This window comes from Homalodisca vitripennis, chromosome X (assembly GCF_021130785.1).
Source record: "Homalodisca vitripennis isolate AUS2020 chromosome X, UT_GWSS_2.1, whole genome shotgun sequence".
In the NCBI taxonomy this organism is placed as follows: domain Eukaryota; kingdom Metazoa; phylum Arthropoda; class Insecta; order Hemiptera; family Cicadellidae; genus Homalodisca; species Homalodisca vitripennis.
This window is the reverse complement of record NC_060215.1, coordinates 37107428-37119627: the sequence shown is the minus strand read 5'-3', so window position 1 is coordinate 37119627 and position 12200 is coordinate 37107428. Positions and strand designations below refer to the sequence as shown.

At 35.3% G+C, this 12200-nt stretch overlaps 1 protein-coding gene across 1 annotated transcript; it reads left to right on the top strand.

Moving 5' to 3' along the window:
• Nucleotides 1–9749: 9749 nt before the first annotated feature.
• On the top strand, nt 9750–11589 carry LOC124369412 (histone-lysine N-methyltransferase SETMAR-like). Its single transcript, XM_046827420.1, has 2 exons — nt 9750–9755; nt 10696–11589. Exons 1-2 carry the CDS (start codon nt 9750–9752, stop codon nt 11587–11589), a joined length of 900 nt encoding a protein of 299 aa, XP_046683376.1.
• Nucleotides 11590–12200: the final 611 nt, after the last annotated feature.

Sequence of the window (12200 nt, the reverse complement as noted above, 5' to 3'; positions counted from 1 at the left end):
TATTGGATATTTTGCTAAATCATAAATTTTGATCACTTCATACAAATTAATCCATTACTGTAACTATTAACTCAGATTGCATTACTACTTAATCTGATAATTTACTATACAGTGTCAATATGAGCTAAGAATTTGTTCTTGGTTAAGGTATCCAATGATACTTTGCTGAAAGAAAGAAGTATTTGATTTACAATTCAAAGTATCCTGGCTAAAATTTATTCTTTGAAGATTCAGATATTTATATGAATGTTTAAATATTGATCAGTACACATTACTTTTTCTAGAAGTGAGAATTCAACAAGAAGGTTTGCATATGAAATTCTTTTCTTTTGGGTTGTTAGAAAACTTTTGTATTTATTAACCCTTCGTATGCCGCTAACTAATTCAAAACTCCTACTTTACGCCAAGATATCTATAAAATATATTTTGCTTTAAGTTCATAGCTAATTATGATTATAAATATTTTATAAGAAGTAAGCGCAAAAAATATAAAACAGGAAATTTTAGTTGAAATTAGCATATTTATTGATAAAAATCTAAAAATAACTATTTACCATACCGTTAATTTGACCTAAATTCAAATTCATAGTACAATCTAATAAAACTGAAAAATTATATAAACTACTAATTATTAAAGCATATTCTTATCCAAGGTTTCATAATTAATGTTTATCATCTGGGCAGAAAACATATATTTGGTTATGGCTTTGTAGGATACGCAAAACAGACGAGCAGGTTGGCAGAGCTAGACAGTGGGCGCCCCCCTCCCCCTGCCATGGAATCTAGGTCATCTAAAAATACTTCCTAGTCAAGATAAGCACGGAATGTGCACCTGCCATTCCAAAGGCTTTTTGTGAACTTTAAAACTCTCCAAGAGACACAATGCATAATTTTGGATATAATCATGTTTGGAGTTTCGGTCAAATTCTATCATTGGAATATATCCATCTATGGCATGAGAAGGGTTAAAATGATTAGTTTTGTATGTACAAAACAGTTGAATAGATGTCCTAGCTGGAGTTCTGTGTATTGATTTAACTGGGCATGTACATGTACATGTCATGAAAAGGAATAAAATTTGACAAAACAAATGTTTTACTAAAATAATATAAAGAGATAACTCATTTGAAAATACAAGACTCTTATTGTAAGTCTGCGATATTCTGCTGTCTTACCATCACACAGAAAGATTCTATTCTTAAATCGTTATTTGACATTACATAGTCAGTACTTCACTAGAGTGCTCACTTCTGGCTTGTTTATACCTTCCAGTTGAACCTACACTGGGTACAGCAAAACTGATGTGTCACTTAAATGTAGGTACCCTATGGATGTTCAGGAGTGGCACATAACTAACTGCAACTGTCGGAATATTGGGGTACAAGGGTAGAACGATAGATCTAGTCTGATGCAGAGGATGGCTGTTGGAGTGGAAGGACCTCTATTATTGTTAAAGGCAGTTGCTAGCCTGTACATAAGAGTGTGCTACCCCTGCCCGCTGTGACTGGAGAGGTTGGCCTCCCCTTCTTACAATGTGACATGACTAAGATATAGTGCTATCCCTCCTCATGGATCTCGACAGATGTGGCCCTAATCTTACCCATCCTGAATATCCGGAAGCAAGCACAAATATCCTTTTAGGAATAAGTGCAATGGGGGTTTCTCAGCTTCTTGTCCTAAGAGAAAAAATAAAATATGTATATAGTGAGTGAGTCACACTAATGAGAGTAGACTCAGTCAGAATTACAAAAGGTATAACACAACGTTTCAAGGATTGGAATCTATCCTCTTCGTCAGGTGGGGGAGGTAGTAATACATAAAAAAATAACAAACAGAAAGAAAAGAAGGGAAAGAAAAGGGTTCAAACATACCTAAAAGCTGCTTGGAGTCCAGTCCAGGCGTTGTCACTGGAGAGGATGCAAGTCCTGAGCACAAATCACAAGTACGAGGATAACGATCACACAGCACAGTCTACAGTGGGATACTAACAAGAATGATGATGTCGGCTCTTTCATCAGAACTGCGTAGTGTAATTGTTTCAGAGTGATTTATCTAAATACATACATGCTAAGTAAAGGGTTAAAGACAAGTTTGAAAGTGATACAGAAATGCTTGAGGTTTGGGTATTGTCAACAAGGTAATGACAAGAACTCAGTTAAACAAGATGTTTTTTATCATGTTTATGTGAAAACTCATCAATCAGATTGGAAATTTTATTTTCTCTGTGGATAATATAATTAATCCTTCATTGTGCATTTTTTCACTTGCAGACAAATGATACACACAACATCATTGTACATTAAACAAGAGAAGCAATAAGAATCTGTTAAGATTCAGAAAACAGTTTGAACTACTGTTTTCAATTGTTCTTAGACTTATTAGAAATCACAAATTTATATGATATTTACCTTTATATCAACATTAAGTTTCCAATTCACACCATGCCAAAACATTGCTTACGCGATTACATTCTTGAAATATTTCAGTCTTGCTGTAGAAAGCCATCTTCAGTGAACAGACATTGAACCAAACTAATTGTGTAAGCAAAGTTTCAAAGTGGTGAAAACTGGAAACATACTTGTTAGTTGTGGTACCAGTTGACAACTTAAAAAACAACTTTTTTGTTAATTCCTTTACGTAACTGATTATAAACCGTACATACTTTTTTGAAACTATAATTTGTTACAATTTTCAAATTATTTGTATTATTTAATGAGATTGTTACTTTTTAAGAATACAATACAGTTGAGCCACTTCTTACTATTTTAATACAGTAAAATTCCATTAAAACATCTTCCGCATATCAAGTTTTTCTGCTTACAATTTCTATTTTACATTTCACTAAAGAGATTAACCTTTTTAACACTTTGAGTGCTGGCCCTAAATAACATGCAACTCTGTAGAATGCTGGGCATTTTTGGTGGTTTTCACAAATTTATTAAAAAAAAAGTATTTAAGATATAAGAAAAATATTTACATGCCTTAATTCAGCTTACTTTCATCTTTATTTTAACGTGAGATTGTTAGTGTTTTTTTAAAAAACTACACATAAAAACTTTTTTTGAAAAACATATATTTTTGAAAAAAAAAATTTTTTTTGAGACAGTTTTTTTATTTAAAAAACTAAACTAAGCATATATACTATTATTTACAATGACCCATTTACAAATATAAACTGTCCTTTGAATAATACAAATCATGTTTTTATGTTTTGTAGTTTTTTGACAAAAAAACTATGCCGACATGTTGATGCGTCGGCATCACTTTCGCCGTCAGTACTGTTTTCAGCATCTGTAACATAATAATATACCGTGTAAAATATGAGTATATTTTTCATTTTATTCATATGAATAGGGTATTGGTTGAATAAAGTTAATTTATTTTAATACAAATTATAGTTTGATTCACGAAAACAATAACATAACCAAACTTTTAGACTGATGTTTATATAGACTTATTCTTACCTGAAATATGTGTCTCATCTTCTTCCATGAAATCAGGATCGATGTCAGAATCGTCAAAAATACTATCAACACCAATAAAACTATCTTCATCTAATACATCACTGATCGAACCGTCGTTCAAGCTGCGATAAGCCATGATTGCGAAATCGACTGCCGGCTGCAACGAACGTCACGTCAGCGGCACGTAAACAATGCGACCGAAGTCGCTTTGTCATTAACCTCATTCAATACATCTGACGCTTTCTAGCGGTTAATTGTGTTACTAAAAACCCAAATAACATTGTAGAGTAGGCAAAACCCGTTTAAATACGGACAATGTAATATAATATCAATTAAAATGACAACCACGTAAAACTACGGGATTAGCATTCTTCGGAAGTTTCGCTGTTCCGTAAAATTACGGGATTAGCACTCACTTGTAATGTAACTTAACTTGTAATGTAAAGTTTCTCACTTGTAATGTTTTTCTGTTTATATAAAAACTATGACTATTTGTTAATTTGGTTATCTATCTAAGGTTATTAAAATACAAAGCATAAAATAAACACAATTGGTAATTGCATAATGCCAATCACATGATATTCTTCGTCTTCTTCTCCTTCTTCTAAGAGGCAGCCTACTACCATGCACTTAAGTCTCAAAGGCCTTTTCCACATCCCGGAAGTATACCATGAAGCCAGTCAGTAGTTTTACAAACCGCCAAAAACAACCGATCAGGTCCTCCTGGAGAAATTCACCACTGTTGTCCAGACTACCAGAAAAGACGTATTGTCACCACCTTGCTATTGCAGGACAAAAAGCAAGTGTTCAGAAATTTCTTCCTACCTGTCACACAATCCAGACTCTGCTAAGATGTGGAGATCAGATGATCATGTTCTGTAATATAACCTATAACCTGAGAAGACACAGATCTATCCAATGAGAGAAGATCATACGCCACCCGGGGAAAGGCGACTGCAGGAATAATCTATTCATCCTCAGACCCAGATGCAGTCTCCATCTTCTTCCATGTTTAGTGTGAACCCACTTCAAGACAACTCTAAAGGATTCACATCTTGAAATACCTCAGAAACAGAGGACCCGTCTTGTTGGTCGCTGAGCCCAAGGAAACCAGGGCATTAAGGAAAAACTGTACATTAAGGATTCATAGGGACCACTAGCTCCCTAGTTTCACTCCCACAATTTTAACGCCTGCGCCACTTTTTGTTTTAGAGCCATCCATAAACCACTCATGCTCCGCTGGTGGAAGAAATTTCTTTTCCCCGACCAAGCTTCTCTAGAAGCTATCATAACCCTGAAGGGTTTATCGAAGAAAAGTCTTTGAGGCATCAGATCAAAAATCATGTGCAAAGCATCCTCCTGAATCAGGATGCTAATTTTGCACTACCCACAGTAGCAGCCTGAGGCAGACCAAAGTACTGCCTAGGTACTTGACTTCAGACTTTCAACTCGATGGAAGATCCTTTCAGTAAGAATGGACCAATACCTTCCAACTGCTGCCTTCTTGCAAAAGAGACCACAGCAAGTTTGGTGGGGTTGACAGTAAGGCCCATCCCTTCACACTAGTTTCCCACCATATTCAGAGCTCCATTGGTCAGATCCATGACTCTTGTGTTAAATCATTCACAAGAATTACAATGTCATCTGTATATCTCTGTACAAAGACGCCACTATTATTCAAAGATGCTAGCTGGTCATCCACAACTAGGTTCCACAGAAGGGGAGAAAGGGCCACTCTGGGAAAAACCCCATGTAGTCCTTGCACTGATACTCCTGTAAGAGTGGTAGTAACCACCCTATCCATGAGCACTGCCCTTATCTAGTCACAAATCTAACCATCAATAAATGTCTCGAGACTACATTTACAATCGCCTGAGTGCCTATGTTGTCAAAAGCTTCTTCGATCTCCAGAGACACTATGGCTACTTCTTTCGTGACTAGTGCCTTCTATATCCTGCATACCAATTGATGCAGGGCTGAGTCTCATGATCGTCCTAGAAAGTAAGTATGCTGATTTGGATTAAGAGGGCATTCCAAAAGAGATTCCTCCTAAACAAACGTAGTAATCATCTCCATCGTTTTGAGAAGAAAGGAGGACAGTACATATCGGCCTAAGCCCTTTAAGCCGATCCAGGCGAACCTCCCCTGCTTTAGTATAAACACTACCCTGGATACTCTTCGGGATATAGGAACATACCTGAGGGCCACAGAGGCCCTGAACAACCTGCTCAATTGGGGAAGGACAAGATCCTACTCCTGCTGTTAGCAAAAAGGTCTCACTCTGTCCCCCCAGAAGATCCGTAAGGGCTAAACGAGTTGATTGTCCACTCAATCCTTCTAAAGGTTATAACACAACACACCAAACTCCATTGTGAGTAACTGGCATGCCCTGCAGGTCTCCTTCTACAGCAAAGTGATTGATCCTTGTCATAAAGAGGAAAGAATATGCCATACCACGTGTCGTATGCAACTAGGCTTCACTGGGGTTGCATGAAAACTTTCAATTCTATTCAGCTTATTTCATTCTCTAGACATCTTGTGAACAGATAAACATGCAGGCACTCCCACAGAAAAACAATTTTACATCTTGCGGGAACAAAAGGGAAATCATATAAGCTTACTGAGTGATAGGCTTTAATGACACTCAGCCAAATACCATGTTTTGACATGCACCGTCATAGAACTCATTCTTGTCAGCATAGAAATGAATGTTGATGGAAAATTCGAAGTGTTGAGATGAAATCTTTCTCTAGATATCTTGGCACATGATACGTTCCTATTTATATTCAGTAAGGGTACTATAATATAAGAGTGCGCTGAAGTTTTAATGTTGTCACTAGCTTTTAACATTTACTCCAATTTATTATATTTTCTTTTTAGCATATGAATAAAAGTGTCACTTGTTAAAATATCATATGATTGTATACAGATTGTTTACAGATTTATTTATTCAGCAATTTTCTCGTTTCCATCATGGTTACCCATAAGACCAATGTAAAAATATTTGTTAACGCTCAGCCAAATCCCATGGAGTGACATGCACCAACATTGAATGTATAAATAAAGCTTCATGCAAAATTTCAAGTCTATAGGTCCATTTGTTTCGAGATATCGTGCAGACAGACAGACAGACGGAAATGAAATTTTTCCAGCCCAATGCGTGATAGGCTTCTCTAAAGCTCAGCCAATGATACAGTCCGGAAAGTGTGTTCTCATAATTACTTTTAGAACTCCCTCCGGCTCAGTAACATATTTCCCTTGATCGTCCTTGAGACCACCTAGTGGCAAGGCGATATTAGTAATAAGGTGAATCTCATCAATCGATTCTCGAATTTAAATCCTTATTAAACATTCAATAACACTAGATAATCCTTAAAATATCTAAAACAGAGATTTGAAAGACAAAGAATGATAAAAACCCTGAATTCATTTGAAAATTTTTCTGGTTATAATTTTGGATTGGGTCAATATCAATGAGAAAAGTTATAGTGGGGTTTCACATATATATGTTTTGGGATTGACCCATGCTCAATTCCAAGATCCATATGTTCTTGGAATTTTGTATACAAATGTATTGTTTAAACTGTTTGTTGTTGTCACATTACTGTTTAAAAACATATTTAGTACGATTGCCTTTTCAATTCCATCAGTAGTTTACTGATATAGTGAAAACTGGTGACATTTGTTGGGTATTTTCAGGACAGCATCTTGGTATTGTAATGAACATGTGATACTTTTCGGTGCATTGTATTGACATTGAAGATGGAAGAATTTATGCTTATATCTTTTAGGATCATTTTGATTTTGTAAACATTTTGCATCAAACTATCAATAATGAAATCTAATCAGAACACGGTGCAGTATAAGAACTGCATACCCCTGCATAATCTTTTTATTTTTGACACAAAACAAACGATTTTGGCACAACCAAGAGGGCAAGTTATAGTAGAAGATAACATGATAATGAACAAACATATAAACAAAAATGTTGGAATCAAATTAATTTGTTGTAATTGATTCATCTCTACTATAAAAATGTGTATATATTCACAAGCTCTTGTTATTAATATTATAAGTTTTAGAAAGTGGAGATGGAAATCAATTTATTTAACGACTTTTATCATATAAAATAGTGAAAACATACTTATTCTAATATTAATTGAAAACAGTGAAAAATATAATAGCCACATTTTTATTAAATTTACATAAACCTTAATCTTAAACACAATATTCAAGGGTATAATTCTTTTAGATTCAACTAATATTTAGTTATATTGTGGTTAAAATCTTAAGTATTTTTGATTCCTTATGAACAGCAGAGGAATATAGCTTTATATAGAACTGTATAGCTCACATTTTCTGTACAGCTCTATAACAACATTATGAGGCCAGCGCACAAAAACATTTAAACAATGTGCTTAAAAATATTATTATCATGTCTGTTTTTGGTCTAATGTGTTTACAACTTGCCACCAATGACAGTCTATTTTAAGTGAGTCAGTGTGCGTAAGTAAATAGATTGAAACCAAAGTAAATGTGAAGTGCTTTACAAAAGTCAATTCACTTCAATTCAAATTCTTCATTTGTATTTAAATATGAAAAGAACTTGTGCAAACCTTAATGCTAACTCTCTCAATATTTAAAGCGTCAAACTGAACTTATTCTTACAAATGAAATAGTATTAAACATTTTGTTATAATTTATTTGTAAGTGTTACAGTTTCTAAATATTGTATATAGTTGTTTCTAATTCAAATGAAAGTTTATTGTTGTGTTTTAACAGCAATAAAATTTACTCACAGTGTGTCTTTTATTTTATATCCATTTCCACCACAGTTGTGGGACTCGTACCATTTGGACATTCCATGACATTCTTATTCATCAAACATTCCAGTTCTTGATCCATTTCTGGTTCCATTCCAACCTTCCTATCTTAGTTGTTTCCAAAACCTGTCGCTTCACAAGGAAAATAAATTTAAGTACCATTGTGTTGGATTTTATCATTCAGTTCCATATCTGCTTTCCTAAACTTCCTTGCTTTAGTATATTTTGTCGAAAGATTTCACTGCACGATTAAATATGTGTAATTAAACCATGTTTTTCTGTTTAAAATCCTTGTTTGGTTATATGGTATTTTTTCATACTGGCAACACCACAGTCGAAGTGCTTTGTACTTATAGAGAGATTTTAAACAGCTAATCTGTATTAGTCCAGCCTTAAAATCTGTTGAGCTACAGTACTGGAAAGTAATTGGGAAAAATGTAGGTTTTAACACTATTACACAGAAGTGTTAATGGAGAAGACAGTTGTGGGTTCTATCACTTGCAGTGCTTGATGATTTAAAAGGTTTGTCTCAACAAGATTCACCTAAATGCAGCACTGTTTACTCATAATACACTGATACTTCACCACTACTACTTGAGCGTTTTAGGCTGGGAAGATCAGAAATCCTTATTTTCTTCTGGATAACTGGTCACATGAATGTTATAGATAATGAGGCTTCTTATGAGTTGGCAAATGATTGTTCATCATCACTATTCCAGAACCATCCTTTAGAATTTCCACAAGCCTTATAGAAAGAAGGCAGTTATTTTATTGTATCTCTTAAGTTGTACAATAATTTGGAAACTATACCAGATTGTTATCCTAGAAATAGCCCTTTGTCTAAATATTACTCCTGGTTTTTTAAATTAAACTTCATTTTGGAACTTTGGAATTGAATCAATTTTAAAGAATAGACCATTTACAAGTAACTTTAGTTTCAAAAATACTTTATAGTCTTTTAAACTTGAAAGATTTAACAGGATTGGAAAATCAAGCTTATCTTTATCAGAGTAGAAGGATATTCATTTTTGTATAGAGACATGAAAAAAGACACATTAAAGTGAAGGTTTGTGCCAACTGGGCACTTTGCCAAGCATAGAACCCTCGTTCTATTTGAAGTATACAGTGATACCAAGCTAAAAAAGGTTGCCCTTTACTGAGTCTATTTTATACACTATACTATATTAGCATACAACACTATATCTATAAACTTCATGTTTCCAGTTCTTTAGTAAACTAAGGAAAAGGGGGGTATAACAAGGAAATGATCTATGTTAGATTAGGAGGCTCTCTGGATTTAGTTACCCACTGGTAGGCTAACTCAATCTTCTCATTTGGGATTAATTGGTTAGGGCTTTTACTAGTTTGGTTGTGAAACAGTTGTTGAAGGACATGATTTTGTGGCTGGCAGAGTAACGGGTAACAGGTTTGGATTTGTTTTTTATGTATTGTTGGAGCCACCATGCAGGTGCGTAAGCTATAAGTTACCAAATTATAAGTTGCGTAAGCTAAAAGTTACGTCTAGTTATGCCTATGCACTTGCATTCAAGTTGGTAAATCATATTTTCAGTGGCACAAGTATGATGCTCTTTAAGGTTATGCTTGCGTCAGTATCCCACACTCTGACCGCTAGATCACATGAGCAACATTGTTTCCTGTTGTTTTACCGTTCCTGCGATAAGCAGCCCGCAGGCCCATTGCCCTCCACTTCCAAGTACCAGGAATTAGTTATCTGTCCCACTTGCTCATCTAACTCCCTCCGTCCTCCAGAACCCTAGACTGGCAGTTTCTAATGTAGCAGGGTACTATTCCATGTTTTTCATGTGTTCTTTTAGAAATTCATAATAAATATTTTTATTCTCAATACAAGTAATTAGTATTGCTATCTTCATAAAATTCTGAAGTTTATTTATGTACCAATAAACATACTCGTACACTTGTCTTATTATATATCAATTTTATGAGGTTGAACGTGCAAACATTTGTAACAAAAACTTGTTTGGCAAAACAATGTATGAATGTGTTCAAAATTGGTTTTTAGAACTTTAAAAATAAAAACTCAGTTATAACTATTCTTTTCCCAAATTGTGAGTGGCCGTCAACTTTAAAGCATAAGAGTTATAAAAAAATGTAAGTGTAATAAAATTTGTCAATTATTTCGTACGAGGGCAAATCAAATATAAACGGTAATTTTACTGTTGACTGTACCAAACACGTTCGGACGTGATGCGGCTGTGGGCGATTGTCGTTTTGCTTAATAGGAGTGGGGGGAACTGCTTGCTTCAAACTAGCGTTGTGTTCTGCCTTCAGTACAGCCATGACCGAGCAAGAGGTACATCCATCTGTTGCGCAACGCATCGTCATAAAATTTTTAACAAATGAAGGTGTTAATTTTTACTCGTTTGCAGGCACAGTTTGGGGACACTACTCTGTCTCAAAATCGAGTGTATACGTGGGCCAGAGAATTTAGGGATGGCCGAGAACGTGTTGAAAACGAAAGTCATGGTCGACGCCCAAGGTCAAGTCTTACAGATGACAACATTAGTGCGATTCGACAACTTATTGAAGGTGATCGCCGGTTAACTGTTCAAGAAATCTCGTCGGAAATTGGTATCAGCTACGGGAGTGTTCAGTCTGCAATCACAGACCACCTTGGCTTCAGAAAAATTAGTGCTCGCTGGGTTCCGAGGTTGTTGACCGGAAATCAAAAACAGGTCAGGTCGGAGATTGCTGGGAGACTTCTGCAACGATTTCAAAAAGAAGGTGAAGATTTTTTGAGGCGCATCGTCACATGTGATGAGACGTGGGTCCACCATTACACTCCCGAATCGAAAATGGCAAGTAAGGAGTGGCGAAGGAAGGATGAAGGCTGCCCAGTGAAAGCCAAAACTCGTCTCTCAGCCGGAAAAGTTCTTGCAACAATTTTTGTTGATTCAAGGGGAGTTCTACTCATTGATTTTCTTCACGATCAACGAACAGTGAATGCGGCTTACTACTGCCAGGTGCTACAGTCTGCAAAAACCAGTTACCGGAACAAAAGACGAGGTGTGCCCATTAGAGATGTCATCCTTCTCCATGACAACGCAAGGCCTCACACCGCATTGTTGACAAGGGATAAATTGGAAGAAATGGGCTGGGAAACTCTCGAACACCCTCCTTACAGTCCAGACCTGTCCCCTTGTGACTATTTTTTGTTTGCGCCCCTGAAAGAATCACTTGGAGGAAAACGATTTGAAAACAATGAAGACGTCGAAAAGCACGTGCGCGATTGGTTAACAACTCGCCCTCAATCTTTTTTATGAACAGGGAATATTCAAGCTTCCAAATCGGTGGCAGAAGTGCGTAGATAATGCAGGAGAGACTACATTGAAAAATGTTGAAAGTATAGTTTCTGTATAGTATTATTCAATAAATATAATTTTGAAAATTACCGTTTATATTTGATTTGCCCTCGTAATATTAATGTGTTTTAAAAAAACTGTAATATTGTGTAGGTATTGGTAAATAATTGAATTAAAATGATGCAGTGTTGAACTTTTGAACAACCGCTTTTATGGAAAAAAATATCAAGAATAACAGTAGCCTTAAATTGCTTAAAAATTCTGTCTCAATTCTAATTTATGTTGTAAAATATCCCAGACCAAAACTTTGTACAATCACAGATGGCCGTCATCCTGAAACTTTCTATTGGTTGAGACTAGGAAATAAACTTATACAAATATTGTTTAGCTTCAGTTTGAATTGGCTATAAATTATGCTAATTATGTGTTCACTATTATTCCCGTAAAGATATATATTATACAGAATAAAACATATAACAAACGTGAATGATCTGAGAATTCTAAAAGTCTTGTTTGTGTTTTTTACAATGAAAACTGAAATATAACCATTCTTTTGGAAATATACAAAGTAT